Source organism: Sinohyriopsis cumingii, chromosome 15 (genome assembly GCF_028554795.1).
Source record: "Sinohyriopsis cumingii isolate HCF-2022 chromosome 15, ASM2855479v2, whole genome shotgun sequence".
In the NCBI taxonomy this organism is placed as follows: Eukaryota; Metazoa; Mollusca; class Bivalvia; order Unionida; family Unionidae; genus Sinohyriopsis; species Sinohyriopsis cumingii.
The window spans coordinates 94,826,977-94,845,930 of record NC_142975.1 but is presented as its reverse complement, the minus strand read 5'-3'; the positions used below and the strand labels follow the sequence as shown (position 1 = coordinate 94,845,930).

At 35.2% G+C, this 18,954-nt stretch overlaps 2 protein-coding genes across 6 annotated transcripts in view; one reads left to right on the top strand and one right to left on the bottom strand.

Annotated features, from left to right (window-relative positions):
• LOC149782345 (phospholipid scramblase 2-like) overlaps positions 1-7,108 on the top strand; it is an 89,976-nt gene extending 82,868 nt beyond the window's left edge. For all 5 annotated transcript variants that reach the window (XM_089933728.1, XM_089933724.1, XM_089933725.1 and 2 more), the window contains 2 exons: positions 2,531-2,589; positions 3,128-7,108. In XM_089933728.1, the coding sequence (XP_089789854.1) occupies positions 2,531-2,589; positions 3,128-3,184 (116 nt within the window). In that variant the 3' untranslated portion in view covers positions 3,185-7,108. The remainder of the gene's footprint in view (positions 1-2,530; positions 2,590-3,127) is intronic.
• Positions 7,109-13,079: 5,971 nt separating this feature from the next.
• On the bottom strand, positions 13,080-18,514 carry LOC149782344 (uncharacterized). Its single transcript, XM_089933723.1, has 3 exons — positions 16,719-18,514; positions 16,219-16,391; positions 13,080-14,419 (listed from the first exon to the last, which is right to left on the bottom strand). Exons 1-3 carry the CDS (start codon positions 17,161-17,163, stop codon positions 13,355-13,357), a joined length of 1,683 nt encoding a protein of 560 aa, XP_089789849.1. The 5' UTR covers positions 17,164-18,514; the 3' UTR covers positions 13,080-13,354.
• Between the last annotated feature and the right edge of the window lie 440 nt (positions 18,515-18,954).

The window sequence follows — 18,954 nt, the reverse complement described above, 5'->3', positions numbered from 1 at the left end:
CTCACTTTGGACTATTTACTTTGTTAGTGATGAAGGGAAATTTTCACTTTAATTATACCCAAAAGATTTACACTTTAATAATATCCAGTTGTTTACTGTATTTACACTGTGACTGATGAGGCAAAATTTATACTTTTTAAAAGATAATAAATAACTAGCCTTCTTTTAATCCTATATAATTTTTTGTCCACATGATCTTTTGTCAAAACATGGCATTTTTCAAATTCAGATAGTTTCAAGACTGAAATAGCTGGAATGGTTCAGAAATTTCTCCATAATTAATTACAGAAATTGTAAACATTTTACAATTTGGCATGTAGCTTTAGATTGACGAGATCTTGAATTGATTTTGATATTCAACATACCATACGTTCGATTAAGGAAATATACGATTCCAGATTGCCTGTTCTAATATTGATTTCATCATTATTATGTTTGTACATTTTTCAACTAAATTTATTGTTTATCTTTTTTGTTAAAGAAACCTTTGATGAGTTTGATTTCAAGTGCTACCTGCATCATTTATATGATTTATGGCCCCAGATTGCCTATCCAGATAAACTTTAGTTTCAGCAGCACAACTTTATAAAGGATTGTTTAGTTTCAGTTAAATTTGGTATTAGTGAGATTTAAGACAAATTCCATTTCCAGCTTTCTGCATCACGATATAGAGGTGCTATATCTCTTGAGTTTGTCTCCCTTAGATTGCTTTACACAGCATTCCTTACCTATGAATGTTGTCAGTTCAGTTTGATGTGTAGTTTTATACTGTGATCCTGGATGCAGTGGTTGTTTAGCCATCTATTTCCCTTGGGAATAATTATAAGGATATACCATTAACTTAGTGGAGGGACAACCCTTTTACTGTTTTTTATTAAAATTTTATCACATTTCCAATACCAGTTATTACTGAATTCATTTTAAGCAGATTTCTTGATGTAGCTTTAAATTAATGAACTCTTGCATGAATCTGGTCGCAAGCAATTTATATATAGTTCTGGCCCATTCCTGTTGAATTATTAAAGATTTTGATCAAGCAGTCCCTATTAAACAAAATTTCATCATGATGTTTGGCAGATTTGAAGTTTTTAATTGAGATCACCAAAAAACTACAATGAAACTCCTCATGACCTAACTGTCATCTCCTCAAGACTGACATTGTTTGAAATCCCAAATTGTTCATTCTACATGAACATATATCAACATCTTTTCCCCCTTTAACCAGAGCCCCTAAACTCCAAATACCAAAGCATATTTTGATCCTTCATTTCAATTTTAAGCTTTAAAAGCTCATATAAGACCAAGACTCAGTTAAAACTTTGAAATATATTTTAGCTGCTTAATTCCTGACATATGCTGGAACAGATTAATTATGATTAGCAAGTGCTGTAGCAGGCTTATCTGTGAGACAAAATCTTGGAAAAAGTCCCATGGGTATACAAGATTGAAATAATACTTAACACACCTGCCGACACAGATCTGGGCTGACAGTAGGCTAGTCTGATATCTTTGCATCGTACAAAAGAGCCAGTTTTTAAGGCAAATTATTTGTTTCTAAATGATTCTAGTAAGCCATTTAAGAATATGTTTATCCAATTGCAAAAGATCTTATTGATTTGTATATATGATCAGTAGAAATTTTAATTGTTTTAATTAAATACAAAAGCTGTTTGTTAACCAGACATATGGCCCAGCTTTTGATGTTCTGCTGACTGAAACAGACAACGTAGTGTTGTGACACTCTGAGTCACTAACTTGGTTTTTGAACTGTGAACATCAGAAATTATATAGAGTGATTAATCATTATTGAGTATCATTTTTAATTCTAATGGACTTAAAATAAAGTTTTAAAACTGTTTCATTCCTCAAATGTCTATTGTTATAAGGACTGTATTTCTACATGGAACAACTTTATATACAATATGATTTTCAGAAGGAACATGTGTTTTAAAATGTATTTTTATTAAAAATAAACAGTCCAACAGCTTTCTTTATGTTTGCACTTGTACACGCACAGACTAATGTTCTGTCATAATTATATTCCCTCTTTCCCTCTCCTCCTATATGAGCTTAGAAAATGTTGGTTTGGGAGGGGGAGAGGGTTAAAATCTGTGAAAAACCAAAAACCTCAACAACAACAAAATTTGGTCTATTGCATTTCTGCTTTTGGGGGGTGTCACTGTGTTTGTACTATGGCTTTTCTATATTTCTGTATTTAGTCTGGCAAAAACTTTCAGGTTTAATAATTACTCATAAGGAATGTGATAAAATACCATTTTCATTCTTTTGGCAATAACAATCATATTTAACCTGTCTGTATTTCATTATATGGTAATGCCATTCAGTATGTATCTGCAGGGGAAAAACCTTTTACTACAAAATATAATAAAGAATACTTGTGATATAAAAAGGTATCTCATGACTCAGTGTTACATGGAATAGGATTATGTTTATTATATACAATGAAAGGTTGTTAGTAATACTCATTTAAAAAAAATGACACCATATCCTTTCTTTTTTCCTCCGCCAGTCCCCATGGATTTGGATGTGAAGATGAAGGCAGTTATGCTTGGAGCTGTTTTCCTCATCGTAAGAAATACACTGGACTTTGTTATTATAGAAAGGATGAAATTTTCATATTAAAAATGTTTATATGGATAAAACGAATTCTTGAATTTGTCTCTGTAAGGATAGCAGTCAGAGTATTATAAGTAAAAAGTAAACACCCATGACTCATGTATTCTTCATAAAATATTGTTATTGTTTGTATCTTGACATCCCTGGAAGATTCAGTTAGTACAGACAGACCTCTTGACCTGTATGATTGATATTTTTGTTTTCCTTGCACTTTCATCAGTTACCAAAGTTTCAGTCATTATTAAATTTTAGAATTGTGTACAGAAAGGGTATGAAGCATAGCAAAGACTATATTCTAACCTAGTTACTGAAGTAGTTACATTATTGCTATTTGGCATGTTATATTTTGAAAAGACAATGGTGAAGTTGAACCTTAACTTTCTGGTTAAATCTGCAGTTTTGTAAATATTGCATTTAATGTAATATAAATGATGAAAATGGCACCACATATAATTACATAGAATTTACATGAATTTCTTTTTGATTTCAGGACTTCATGTTCTTTGAACAGCCGCAGAACGAGCAGGGTCAAAACAGATTCATGTAATCCAGAGATCCTACTCCAACATGAATAAGAAGGGGTGTTTACTACAGTATTGTACCAAGTCAATAATATTTGAGGATGCAGAATGGGGGATAGTTTTTCACTGCACTCTTTCGTTCTTTTTTCAGCAGTGTGCATCAGAATGACTTTCATTATACTAGAAATGTGTGCCTAACAATTGTTTTAATTTAGAAAGTATTTTGTATTTGTGCCTTGTAATTAAATTGATAACTGATAATTTTAAAAACAGATTTTCAATTTTTACATATTATTATTATTATTATTATTAATTTTATTATTATTATTATTATTGTATATTACATTCAGCCACTACATTCTTTAATAATTGCTTTATTGCAGTGATTAGTTTTAACATTGTTTTTACATGCAGGTAAAGGTTCTTTTATCAGTTTCTTTGTTGTACACACTATTTCTGCAAGTTATTTTGTCCATATTCTGAAATGTGCATTGACTTTTAAGTATTTTCTTCGTAGGTCCCTACCAGCTCAAAATAATAGCTGCATGACTGGATACATGTTCAGCTGGCCCATTCATCTCTCTCAGCTTAACTAGCAAACATTGGCATTTTTAAAAGGAAGATAACTACAGATTTTTGTCACCTGTTTTTGCATGGCATTCATAAAGAAGTGCTGTTTACTTGCTTACAAGTCCAGCTGCAAATGCATAAACCTTGTTCTGACATTGCATAATGTACCAGCTGATCAATGTCTGTGTTGTTTGTTCTACTGATTATGCTAACAAAACTGCATCGAGCCAGGTCTAGCAGGACTGTATACAGTAGCAGATTTAGTTCTGTCCAGTTTGCATTTAGACTCTATTTGCAAGAGAGTACATATGGTCTGTTGTTGGTTTTAGGGTAGAATATTCTTTATCTCACTACAACAATGGATTGTGTGATATAAAGTAAAACAGTTTAGTCCTATGATCAAACAAATTTTCGAGATTCTCAAAGAGGGAAGACTGCTGGTTAGGAATTGAATGGAGAAAGTTATAAAGATAGGACTTGTAAAAAAGTGTTACCTAATTTTTGCACTCTCTTTCTTTGTTGACATTTTTCTTTTGTGGAAAATATGCATAATAACTGCTTGTAAAGAAATTATTTTCAGATAAGTTGTTAAAAAATATTTCATTTTTATGTTCATGTCTTGATGCTGACATAGGAATTACAGATATGTCTTTGAAACAAATCTCTGCTCAGAATATGCTATTGTAAAAAGCATTGGGTTTAAACCATTGTTGTGAATATTTTTGAAATGTTTATAGAATAACTCAGGTGATGTAAGGTTTCTTTTTAAATGCAAATCCCATGACAAAAAGTTTGAGCTACAGAAGATTTATTTTTTTATTTTTCAGTCAGTTCACCATATACACACAATAATATATATATATATATATATATATATATATATATATATATATATATATATATATTGTACTGAATATTTTATTTTTATTTCATTATATTTATGTGATGACATTATCTTTTCGTATCTCATATTTATGTGACTTGCTGAGTTGGTAAGGAAAAAAAGTCTTGTTGCAGCTAATTATTGCTGTCTAAGACCCTATCTTCCTTGATTCTTGCTGTTAACAATGACACTTATTATAAAATTTGAGGAATGTTTACATACATAATAGTACTATTTTTAAATTTACATTATAATCTAGGGCTGGGCACTAAATTATTTAAGTCCCCACTAGCGTTTTCTCCAGGATTGGTGCTTATGTGAATTCTCCCCCAAAACTGTGTAGCCTTGAGCATAACAAAGCCTGTAAATTTCTTGGATAATGAGGCTGAATCTGATCATGCAGACACTTGACTTTTAGAACAACCACCATAATCAAGTCACTTTTTATCAACTGAGCACTGACCTGCCTTTATTGATTATCTGATTATTTAAAGAGTTTTATCAGCTATATTTTGGGAAGGTTGTATGGTGGTAGAAATGCAATATTCATTGGTAACAATGGTGATGTTATATGCAGTTTTAGTGTGTATTAAGCATTACCATTTTCAGAACATATGATCACTACCTCTGTGTCAGTAATGAAGATAAACAACATAAGTTTTATCTTTAGTCATCAAAAATTGCTGATCACTCATCTGCTAAAACATACTAGGCTGGTCTATTAATAAATATTGTTTTCATATAAAAGCTGTCACCTTCCCCCACTTATGAAAATAAATTGGAGGGAATATTTTTCTCCCATGTGAAAATCCTGGAGAAATCACTAAGACAACTTTTAATGTCCCTATTTAAGGTACATTTCCTTGATACTTTTTATGCTGTGGTATGGTATATAGTAATTCCCAGTCTCTCCATCTTTCCTTCCATCCAGCACTTGTTAGAGCAGCTAGTTTTGCAGTTTTTAAAAAATTGCCAAGAGATATGGAGAATATTATGATCATTTAAATGACTTTGATTCACAGTATATGTTAGAGTTATTGCCCTTTCTGTCTTGTTGTTTAATTCAGTGTATGACAATCTAATTAGCACAAGAAATCCTACACTTTTTGATGGTTTAATATAAGTTCTGGTAAATGTTTTGTTATAGCCTAAAGATGTACATTTTTCTACAAATCATTTTGCCCCCCCCCCCCCAGTTTTTTTTATTGCTCTTTGTTATTGCATGGCTTAAGACAATGTAACACAGTCCATAATATGACACAATCTCATTAGTGCTACTAATCCTGCAGTTTTTGATCCATTCCCATGAAACTTGATAAATATTATAGTCATCGCCAAATCATGCACATGTAGACAAATCACTTTGCTGCTTTGTTTTGGAGTTTTATTGTAGCTATTGACAGTCTGTTAGTGCAGACAGTCTGACACCTTCTAATGGAGTGCTATGAAACTTGATAAATAGTAAGTATAGTTATTGCCTAAAGATGTACATATTGGCAAATTATTTTCTTTGTTTGGTTATTTGCCTATTTTGTTGTTGTTGAGCAAGCAGTGTTTATGACACTATCTTGTTGGCAAAACTAGTCTACAAGTTTGTCTTGGAATTTTTCTGGATTCATATGAAATTCTGAATAAAAATATAAAAACATCATCTAAAGGTGCACATATTGACAAAATTTGGGTGCTCACATGACTTTTATACAAGTTGTTGCCTATCATTTTGCAGCTATATACGGTGTATGTGAATTTTGTCCATGCACCTACTCTTGAAGTTTTTCATTGATTAATTCTTATTGATAAACCATTGTACATGCACTATTTTCTGAAGGGTTATGAACTTTGTGTTATTTTTCCATGATGGATAAAGGGTGGAGAATGGAATAGGTGAGCTATATATACTTCTAAGTCGAGTCCAGCTGCAAACTACACAGACCCAGATATGTCAGTACATAATGGTCCAACAGATCTGGGTCTGTGCAGTTTGTTAGAAGTAAACTCTCTGTGAAATTAGGATGTGATCATGTTAGGTCTAGATCTGCTGACACACAAGATTTTGACCTATACTTGTTGCAGTTATGTGAACTTAACACATCTGTGAATATGGTGTATATAGGCATCATATAGGATTCTTGTCATGATTACTAGCATATGACCCAAGCTGTAAAACCATGGTCAGTGTTATTTGTAAAAGTGGTATAAAAACGTTGTTATAGAGTCACAAAGAATATGGTCAGTACTCGTTATAAATGAATGGAAACTTTTTTAAGGAAATGTATTTTAAATTTATTTAAATAGTTTACAAATTGCTAATTCAGTAAGTCTGAGCAATAGATGGCAGGTCACCTAATAATACAAATTAATGTATTTTACTGATTAAGTCCATGACAATCACCTACACATTGTTAATTTCAATATACTTAATGCATATATATATACCATTCCATATATCTTTGCTTTTCATCTTGTTATTTCTGATATAATAAAAATGAATAAGCAATTATGCTTAATTATCGTCATTTAGCTCATCTGCCCTCAAGAGCGATTGAGCATAACTGTATGATTCTATCTCCATTGTGCACTGGCATATGTCTTTTGATAACGTTTTCTTCAACACCACTTGATCACATTTTGTAAAAGCTTTCTTGCTTCAAGATGTGCTAGTTGGCAGTTGATAGGTATCAGCATGTGTTAGGGTTTGACCAACATTAATTACTACTGCCAGTACATAATAACAGTAATCATTACTTTTCATATAAGACTGCTCCGGTGGCCTTGTAGTTAGAACGTCCACCTCAGATGTGGGAGGTTGCAGGTTCAAGCCCTGGCCGGGTTATACCATAGTCTTATAAAAATGGTACTAACAGCTGCCTCACTAGACGCTCAACGTTAATAGGTTAGTGTTAGGACTGGTCGGCCTGGTGTGAGGATAATATGACAGGATGGGACATGATGCTACATTGTCTGCAGCATGATGCCCCAGTGCTAGACATTACTATAAAATGACACACTTCAGACATTGAAGCAACATGACTGAAAAATTGTTAAAGCTATGTTAAAAATCCAAATCTCACACACACGCACACACTTTTGATATAAAAAATATTCATGTTTGCCTTGTTGCCCGTCACATGACTGAATTTAATTAGTACGCGTCTTTATAATTGCTTTTCATCGGGATCGAGATACATTTACTTGCTCATGTAGATAACAGTTGGGCCCCCGGAGACCAAGAAGTCCAAAGTGCTTGCCTTTACTAATCGCTGCCAGCTCACCTATGCCCACATGGGTTCAAGTCTTGGACTCGGCCAATGTCAACATGTGAGAAAGCTTGGCAGTAGCTTCTCATGGGTCGCTGATTCTTACCAGGGTTTTCCCAGGTTCATCCTCTTCCTCCACCAGTTTGTGATGGAAAAAGATGATACACAGCAATACCAGGTGTTTGGTTTGGTTCGTAGGTTATTTTTTCCAAGACATTTAGAATAAAGTGCCATGCCCATGGACACTACAGCAGCTGACCTGCGCTGTTCCAATGTTTGGATTGGAACTGGTCATGTTAGCTACAGAGCCACCAAGACTCCTGCCTACATTTGTCGCCTCTTTAGAATTGCAAGAAGCAGCATAAGGTCTATTCTACACCCAAGTTCTGTAGGGGTTACATTTCAACTAAGAAAAAGAAAACAAAACTACAATTCATAAAGTATGTGAAAGCAGCGATATTCAAAGCTGGTATCCTCAATCTTCACCCTACATAGCGAAATATTATGACTTTTTATTATGAATATTGACCTTAGTGACTTTGAGTTTAGTTACCAATGATAACATATTAATATGAATTTTAGGCACCTGATGGATATGTGGTGGTCAATGTTTTTTCCTATTTATTACAATAAGTCATGCTGCTAGGATGAAAAAAGCATAGTGTGCATACAGTAAATTGTATTTTTCATAGGACACATGCTGAACATGTATCTCCATAGTGCACATACCGACCATGTCTTATTTCCATAGTGCACATACCGACCATGTCATATTTCCATAGTGCACATACCGACCATGTCATATTTCCATAGTGCACATACCGATCATGTCATAGTGCACATATCGACCATATTTCCATAGTGCACATACCGACCATGTCATATTTCCATAGTGCACATACCGACCATGTCATAGTGCACATACCGACCATGTCATATTTCCATAGTGCACATACCGACCATGTCATATTTCCATAGTGCACATACTGAACATTCAATTTTTCCAAAGAAAGTGGGTGGCGGGGTTTGCTAATCATATTTATCTCCAAAAAGTTTTATTTATGAATAAGAGTAATATCAATCATTTTCGGTATCAAATTAAAGAAGTAAGCTTGGACAGTGATGTAAATGTTCACTAAGGTAGCACTGAACAGGTTTTACCTACACATGATAAAGAATGAGAGAGAAACATAGAAATGAAACTGTTCAGTGCTACATAATCACAACTTGTCCCTAACGGATGGTCATATTGACATGTAACGTTCACCAAAAGCTGCATATGATGCCTAGTTGGTTCTAAATGAAAATGGTGCCGATGTGACATTCAGCTTGCCCATTTTGGCTTCGAAAGACTAGATAAAATTATTGCTACCCATTCTGAATGAATGGTGGTATTTGGCATTGGCTTTTCACTGTAAGACTTTCTTTTGATATGTAGTTGGTTCTATATGAAAATGTTGCCAAACTTAAATGCAAGATATCCACTTTGGAGTCATCTTGAAAAATCTTGTTATCATTGCTCCACCTGAATAGATTATCGACTGGGCATTTCCACCAATATGTATGTTATCTAGTTTGTAGGTCAAGTAGGTCTGGCTTTCAATCTTAATTGATCAGTTAAAGCATGTTCTCACATGACGTTTTGGTTCAACTGGCTGTGTGGTCTCGTTTGCTTATGGAATGGTCCATTATCCATGGTGCATCTTCCGCCAACCATTGCAACTTTCAGCCTTTAAGAATCGCAGGACCAGTTTCAACCAAACTTACCACAGGTCATTTTGTTACTTTGACGTGATCAACACAGACGTGTAAGTAAGAATTAGACCCCCCAAAAAAATTATACATATTTCTTCTCCAGAATGAAAGAAAATGAACTTTCAAGTAATGTCACAAAAAGTTAAATTTTACAGAAAAAAAAATAATTTATCAACAGCTTGCGCAGGAGAAAATGCAATGAACGGGATAAGGAATAATATAACCAGAAAAGGCGCGGTAATAGAGATAATAGAACAAAGCAGTCAGATTTTGTTCAAATATCGAAGAAAAGAAATGCAGAATTTGTAGTCTAGCAGACTCGGTAAAGAACGGACCTTCCTTAACTGTAATCCAGAATGAAGTTGCTATGAATTGGGTGCAGAAAACTTGAGGTGAGTGGACTTGTCAGGTGGAAGTCAAAATGTCAGTTCAAGCTCCAGTGACCTTGACCTGGTCCGAAAGGCAATGATTAGGTGCCCCTGCCTAAGTGTAGACTAATTATGATGCATCGGAAAATTGAATTCGTGAAACTTGATTTCTTGACCTGAACAAATTACAGTGTCTGCAGCATTAAAGTAAATCGGTCATTCAATCAATGTAGAGCTGCCCTGATACAAATGTAGTGTATTTTTTAAAGTTTGATCAAAACTGGGCCAAGAACACGACGTATCATGTGGAGAGGAGAATAAAAAGTTTAGCTCTAGTGACACGGACTCGGGATATATCAGTCCCAAAATAAGTAGGATTCTGCTATAAGTAAGGCACGTATAAAGTTTAAGGAGAAAAAAAGCCACAGTAAAGTGAGCATATATTGAGGACAACATCTCGCTTACGGATGAAAAGACAGACGAACGGATATTGTCATATACCCCATACCTTGATCGGGGAAAAAAGAAACGTTCGTATTTTCGGGATGTGGAGTAGGGGATTACAAATGCAGCGACGTAACACTTGCAACCATGAATATGTTAATATATCCAAATATAGCTGTAACTCTAAATTTTCATCAACTTGGATTGCCCAGACGAACATTGTCCAAAACATTCAGATTTTGGACATCATTATTACGGAATGAGGAACTCTAATATACAGGTATATTGCGAAAAAGACTCGGTGAGGTGCAATGCTAGATCAAGTTTAAGAAAAGGATTTTAGGTTTTGTTTGTCCCCAGAAAGTTCAAGACCCAGTGGTAACAAAAATAATGTCAAGCTAGAGTATATAGGTCTAAACCTCTGTCAGTCACGTTCACATTCTTGAAAGACACAAAACGAAATATATCATATTTCTGCAGGAACCATCTTCAACTTTTGACTAAACAAAGAGAACCTGGAAAAAAAGAGATTAAACTGCTTTTTGTTTGGTCAGTAAGATATAAAGACAGAAGCACATTTTGCTGCATAAAGCATGTTGAAATTGTGATATTGTTTCTGAAATATCTTGATTGCCACAGAGATTGAGACGAAAAGCCCTGATCGATCATTTAAATGCATTTGTTCTATTGCTTTATTCAACAAACTAGCTGTCAGTGGCAGTGTTTGAAACAAAGATTGATACCGTGTGGCGTAGCGAATTTTCGTCTCATGAAAGATGATGAAGCAACGTATGTTATGTTGCATGGGAAAAGATATATATATATATTGAAGTTAATGAAAGATATAAATATAATGACGTAAATGAAGAATACCGAGTAGGGTACAATGTGTGATTTCTTTCCTGAATTGTTCCATGAATTCCCATACTAGTAAAGAGCGTCGTGGTAAACAAGTCGACAAAAATCTCGGAAAGAAAAACTCCCAATTCCAGAGACCTGAAGTGAGTTTAATATTGACAACGACCCATAGTCACGCCCATTTTCGGATATGACCACTGGGGCATCATGCCGCAAACATGTAGCATGATGTACCGCCCAGTCCCATTATCTTGGAGCCTAATTAAACGCATGCTGGGTATTGCTGTCGTAATGTGAAATATATTAATTCAGTTTGCGTTTGACGTCTTAACCACGCTAATGACAGTCTCCACAACGGCAAACGCATGGTGTGTACAAATCCCACATACAATTTTTTTTTTTTAAAACGCTGTGTGAATATTTTAATTTTTGGTCATATAATAAAACAGTTCAGCAAAAGAAGTTCTTAAGAGTTTAATGGGTTTTTTTTTCTCTCTGAGTTTATCGTGGTATAAACTGTAAGTTACCGAAGCACACAGCAAATAACGCCCGAAGCTATGTCAGTCGTCAACTGACAGCTAAAACCACAATAAACTCAGAAAAACAACGATAAACTCTTATAATTGCAATTATTTATAATTGTATTTATTTCTTACTGTTATTTTGGTTTTTTTTAAAAGATATTTTCTATCAGTTTTAGAGCCTGTTTAAATTCTTGCTCAGGCGTTTGCTACGTAGCTGTTTACAGAACAGGAGAGTATCCATCTGTAATGTAATAGCTACGACAATATCAAACGAAAAATTATACCAATGGTAGGCAATCTAAGGCTTTGAACATTACACAGCATGGTTTTAATCTTTTATCTAGATTGGTATATGTGATCTGAGTAGCAGTTCAATATTCAAAGCAAAGGATGTGTTCTTTTGTGTGACGTACGAATGTATCATGTATCTTGGATTTGATGTTGTCATGAGTTCATTGTGACTTGGCCGAATCGTTATTGTCCAGACACGTGAGTAACCAATGTTCACGTCCTGAATCTATTTTCGTGTTGATTAACAGTTTAGGCTACCTACAGGAATCACTTACAAATGAAAATAAGTCTATCGGTAAATGGCTATAGCGAGTGGGGTCCAACAGTCAAACAGTGCAAGACATCGACACTGACAGTTACGACGTGGGGTGTAACGGATCTCCCACCCACCAAACACCGTAACTATCAAGTCGGCGTCTTACAATGTAGGACTGTGAATCCAATTTTTATAATGTTTGTCTTTGAACCAACCAACCCCTCCTCCCAATTATTGTATCAATTTACCTATAGTTTTAGAGGCATGTGTTAGGCACTGCAGTGAAAGTGCTATAGCCCCAATGTTTTAGTTTTCAAATCTAGTCCAAGAAAGAATTATTTATATTCAGAAAAGCAGCAAAGATGTGGTTTTTTTAATTCTGTCAAATCAATTTATTCAATTTTGTAAATAAAAAATAAACCCACCGTTTTTATTTCGTTTTAAAGGCGTGCAGTGTGTATGCCTTCGAGTACAGTGTTTACGTCAGCTATTTTGCACATCACTCTATTTATAGAAGTTAGCATAAAGTAATTGTCCGTCCAATTTTTACAGAAATAAACGTAATTAGGTCTGATCACATGATTATGGTCTGACCAGTGGAAATCTTTCCTTCATTTATCAACTGATGCAAGTGCAATTATTAGAAAATGATACGATAATAAATATGCAGAGCAAATATTGCTCTGGGATTACTACTGAGCATAAGGTACTATCACAAAAAACTCATTTATCTAATAACATTCTTTATTCATTTAATTATAATTTATTTTGTGTTTGCACTGTTTGTTGTTGTTGTTGTTGGTGGTGGTGGTGTGTGTGTGTGTTGCTTTAATCATTGATTTTATTCAATGCTTATGCTACCCTTATTACTCGGACTGGAAGTAGCGGTTACTGGCTCGTGATTTATGCAGTTAGTGTCAACGACATACGGTATATAATGGCAGCCAATACGCATTGTTCTCACGTGTGTTATAGACCAATATTTATCTTCTATTCTGATTCATCAGCTACATCTGAATCCAGGTCATTATCAATTGGAAAAGACGCCCCCTCGGATAACAAGGATTGAGATGTGGACACATCTCTTTGACAGATGCGTTTGGGATTTGTTAATTTTCTCTTCCTTGACCTGGAAGAGCCACCAACTCCGACGCTGCATGTTCGATTACACATTATTTGCTCTTGCTCTTGGATGGCTATATGCTTCATTCGATCGGCCTGATTATTTTTTCGGAAATCATTATTAATATTTTGACATAAAACCGTATTTTCTTCCCTAGAAATGGATGCATCTAAGGCGAGATTGTTGTCCAGTTTGGTAACCGTAGCTCTATGTTGGTTCGATTTGTGATACTGGATATCTGTGTGTATGTCTGTTTTAATACTCGATTCGAATTCCTGGTTTATTTCCCCATCCAAGATATGGTGAATTGAATCGTTACTCTTACTCAGCAGTTTTTCATGTCGGCGAAATGAAGAGTTTGCACAGGGTTCCGTAATTTGCACGTTTAACATGTCTCGAATAGAAGCAACGTTCCTTCTGGAAAAACAATATACATCCCCTGCATCAAATATACCAGACTTATTCAATGAATATATATCATGGCCAACCCTCTCGGTTGGGTCAACATGCAAGGGTCTCTTTAATTTCCTGCTAATTTCCATTTCATCATGACTTTTATTTTCTTGCCTAATATGGTAAAAACACGCGGATTTTATTATATTGCACTCCTCTAATATCGATTCCGACTTTGGTCCTTTCCTTTCCTGAAAATGTCTCTCAGTTTTCTGCGCTGGAGTCTCGACGTCGTTCAGGCCAAATAAATCTGGATCTTGAAGATTCCTATGTGGTTTCGGGTACTTCGGTGGAGGGTTCGCATACCATTCAGGACAATTAGCTGCTGATTGGTTGTGTGTTATCACGTGCAAGTTTTGCGGTGTGATCTGCAAGGAGCATGTAGTAGGAGCACTCCCTATTGGAATGTGTCGCGGAAGCTCGCTTTGAGTTGATCCACTCACTGTTGCATGGCTTGACACTGTCTCCGCATCGTGTATCTGTACAATTAAAAGTGTGTAATTCAGTACAGTATAACGGGTTATTTTAGCGCTGGAGAAATGTTAGCGATTTTGAGGTCTGAGACTGATATCAAAGAAATATATTTCGTCAAAATATATTATCCATTAAAGATAAAAGTTTCTAAATGTGTACTATTTCGTGAAGCTTAGAAATGAATACGAATAATCAGTTGCCCAATGTTATCAACGATTGCAGCGAGTACCTAGATGGTTTTCGTCTCGTGGAGGCGCGGGCAGCACACCAAATAGTTCGTACTTGCATAAGGATTGAGCAAGAAACAATATAATGGCTTCAACAGCACATGAATTCATTAACATACGTCATTGCTGGTGTGCATTAAGAGTTCAAGGAACCACAGTATATCAACTTCTGCAGTTTTAGGTCTAAGAACTGTTTGTGCATCCTGCCTCAACTAGCATTCGTGAACAAGCAAGTTCACTCAAAAAGGACGTAATATATGATTGATTTCTGTCCTGGTCAATAACTTGGGATAAATTAATTAACATCATTGTGCTACCGATTGTAAGGTTTTGCCTGTTAAGAGCCAATATTGACTTGTCCAGAATTTAGTGTTGCGTTACTGGGGGTATTTCAGCTGTGCTCTAAGGACAATATCAGCTCTGGTTAAAAAGACTGATAACTGTCACCGTTAAAATAAAAAACCTCCCTATATATCCAATGGCTGAAGTGTGATTCGCCAGAATTTAAAAACTCTCTTATTGGACATAATCACTAAATTTTACGTCCACGGAAATAACTTGACATACCGTAGATCATATGACAAGCAATTCACGCAAAGCCACCTTTCATCTTGTAAGTAATACAAGTTTATTGTTATAACAGAAAGCATTGCAAGAATTGAACCATACTTTGCCGATTGCTTCCAGTTAAAGATATTAAACGTGACTAACCCTCCATTTTTAAACAATAAATGCAAATAACTCAGCTGCTCTCTGACTAGTTCTCATTATCCCCAGTGTATTTTTGACCTTTTCTGCTACATGGTGGGGATGCGGTGTCGACGCCGGAAATGAGACGACTTCCATAAATAGCTTTGGAAAAGTAAAGCAATTTGGTGCGAACTTTCTGACGAATCTATTGGATACTTTAAATACAGATGTTATTATATGTATATAAAACAGAGAAAAAGTGACGTTTTTAAGTTGTTTTATTTTCGATTGGATGTAGTAGGTTAAAATGTTTACCTTGTTGTAGGGAGATTTTGTCAGTTATTAGTTCCCGCATAATTTTGCGATCAGCGAATAAGATCTTTCTCGAACCAACATTTCCTACAATACATGGCATCATATTCGAAGTTCTGAGCGTGACATTGTATCAGATCGAGAATCATCTTTATCCGTGAACATTCAATTAATTCTACATAACTTTATGAAAATTTAAACAGATCAATTATATTTATTTTGTGGAAACATATGGCGGCATGGTGCATTATGGTCATACTGAGGCAATCCTATGAAGGCTATTGTTCAACGATAACCAGCAAATGCTATGTCATGCCTTGCAAAAGAAAACTGACAGGTACATATCGCACACATATAATCATATGGTTATTATGACTTGACCTTTTAACCCTCAAATGAACAGGGTATCTTTGTTGCTAATGGGCAACCCATCTACCATGAACTTATGCGAAGCGTGGAAAACAAATCGTTAATGGATGGACAGACAAATATATGTGACCATATCAGTATACGTTCTGTCTTACGGCAGGATATACAAAATGTTTTAAATCTGCTATGTTTTGCGTTTGACTCACTTTTATTACGTGGTTTCTGAGGACAGTTTCACTCGGATAGAAACTGCCACAGATGGAACACAAGTGTCCCGAGGTTACCAACTTGTCGTGTTTTCTCAAATGATGCTGCAGATTGGAAAGCTGGGGGAACGCCCTGTCACATCCATCCAGGGGACATCTGTACGGCTTCTCGCCTGCATACAAGAGAGAAGTTGGAAAAACAAAGGGGATAAACAGAAATAAAAAAAAAGAATTATAGGAGCTGGAAACGTTAAAGGCTTATAAATTGTTCATTGCGAATCTTACTTTTAACTAATCAGTGATATTCGTTCTTGGAAGACAAATATGTGAAAAATATTTTAAACACACATTGTAGACTATCAGGTATAAAGTACCACAACCAAATAATTTTAAATTGTGGAGATATTTCATTCACAACAATAGACCCAAGCCTGTGAATTGATCTTAATCATAAGAAAAGCATGCGAGTACTTAATGAACTGGACATCATTAAAAAGTACCTGTATGTATCCTGTGGTGTTGCTGCAAATGAGAAAGTTGTTTGAAGGTACGATCACAGTATGAACAACGGTACTTCCGCTCCCCAGAATGCACCAAGTTGTGTTGCTGCAGCTGCTGATGGCTTTGGAACACTTTGTTACAATGCCCGCAAGAATGTCGTCTGCTTTGCGATAATCGGATCATTCCGGGGTAAGAAGTATGTGGAAAACTATCCATTGGGAAAAACCTTTCTCCGATGCAGGTTCCATTTGGGGAAGAAACTGTCAGGTCCTTGATATCATCGATCACGTTACCGTCCTCAAATCCCGCGAAAAGTGAAAATGTTCCACAGTTATCGCCATCAGACCGACCCGTCGATGAAATGGCATTATTATCACAGTGTCCATAAGGATTGAGCAATCCGGTTGTTTTTAAATCCGATTCGAAAACGTTATTCTTGTCCATGTTTGATTGATGCGTATTACAGATGCGCGATACTATGAGACTCTTAAGATCTATGCCATTTGAAAGTCAGTTTATACATTGGGGGTGGGGTGGGGGGGGGTGGATCCAGAACTAATAGTTTATAGAATAAGATACCCCCTGTCTAAAATATCTGTGCAGCATTTCTCATTTCTTTATAGCGTGTCATTTTTATGCAATATTAGTAACTACAAGAAAATGCAATTTTTGATTGATAGCACGTCAACAAACAAAATGTTCCATTTTGTCAATCAAGAAGTACATCCGACATTTCTTACCGTTCATTCAATTTTTTTGGTTGAAAACATTTCAGCAACCAAGATCTAAATCTTATACTTCCATTTCATCGAATATGTCATAGCAAAGTTATCCGTAGTACTGTAGTTATCGACTTCACATATGAAAATCAATGCAGCGGCAGATATTACTCGGTCTATCATACACATAAAGAGTATTCGTTTTGCCTTAGACAGCTTGAGAAACAAAATAAACATGTTCTCTAAAACAAATTTAAAACATCTTCACAATGTATTTGAAGCCATGTAGTATCTCAGCTCCATTTCTGAATGTATAAGCAGATGGGTCAGAAGTCTTGACATACAACTCACGCAGGTTTCATTTAACAGTAAAATGTCGCCGTCTTACTGTTACAAATTCCTAGGCCAAACTAACTGCACGCCATGTACATCTTCCATGTTTTGCCTTTTTTAACAGTTCGTAAGACTGGATTTTTCCCGGGCTCCATACCATGGGTCCTTCATTGAATCCTTAGTTAAGCTGTGTAATTAATAGATCTAAGGTTTAAACACAAAATCCTTTTTTATATCTCACGTGCATGCACTCAACTCCTGCTCTTCTTATGACTAAGCTAATCAGTCGGCATGCTGCTTTACTTGAAATGAGACTCGACGCGTCAAGAAAAAAAAACTTAAAAAAAATAGACTTCTCTGCTTGAAAAGAAACAGTTGTTTAAATAGGCTGCGCATAAAAAAATATGATTTCCTGCGGTTAAGCGGTGCGTAATGGTCATGAAATTAGGAAGCAAAAACATTTTTTACAATGCTAAAAACAGTAATATATAAGGAGGTAAGTATATAACGTGCGATCATTTATTGAGAGACATAAGGACTTTTCTTTTTGTTTTGCAGATAGTATGAGCAAGCTCCGAGAAAGAAAAAAAAAACAAAAAAAAAAAAACATAGTGTGTAATCCTGCCTGGCATATTGCTTTAATGGGAGCATAACTCACCGAGAGGTTCAAGCAGGCTAAGTTGTAGTAACAATGTACCCCCCCCCCCCAACGAAATACTAAATGCTAAGAAACATGGAATGCATTCTAAAAAGAAATAGATGGTCGATAAAAAAAGTAATCAGATATAATAAAAAAGATGGAAAACAAATAGATAAATTGATACGGAAAAGGTGAGAATAATACGTTATTTATACCTGCTAAGTAACACATTGTTCTTTGCCCTGCTAACATATTTGCATATATATATATATATATATATATATATATATATATATATATATATATATATATATTCACTTTTTATTTTCGTTCTATATGATGCTCAAATGTATTGGTTTGCAATAATTTCTTACCGAATACCTCGTGATAATGTCAGCGGTTTTTCGTGTACATTCTGCAGTGTCGTGTGCATATACGCATATACATTATTAGCGTTAACATAACTATCCTTCCTAATTCAAGGCAAAACGGTTAATTAAGGAACCAAAGACTAAAGAAGAAAGCATATGCACATTCATGGGT

Excerpts from the sequence above, each read along its gene's own strand:
- LOC149782344 (XM_089933723.1), bottom strand. The coding sequence starts at position 17,163 with ATGGACAAGAATAACGTTTTCGAATCGGATTTAAAAACAACCGGATTG. Across the intron at positions 16,392-16,718 it reads ACACCACAGGATACATACAG|GCGAGAAGCCGTACAGATGT; the intron begins GTACTTTTTAAT and ends TCTTGTATGCAG. Across the intron at positions 14,420-16,218 it reads TCAGAAACCACGTAATAAAA|ATACACGATGCGGAGACAGT; the intron begins GTGAGTCAAACG and ends TTAATTGTACAG.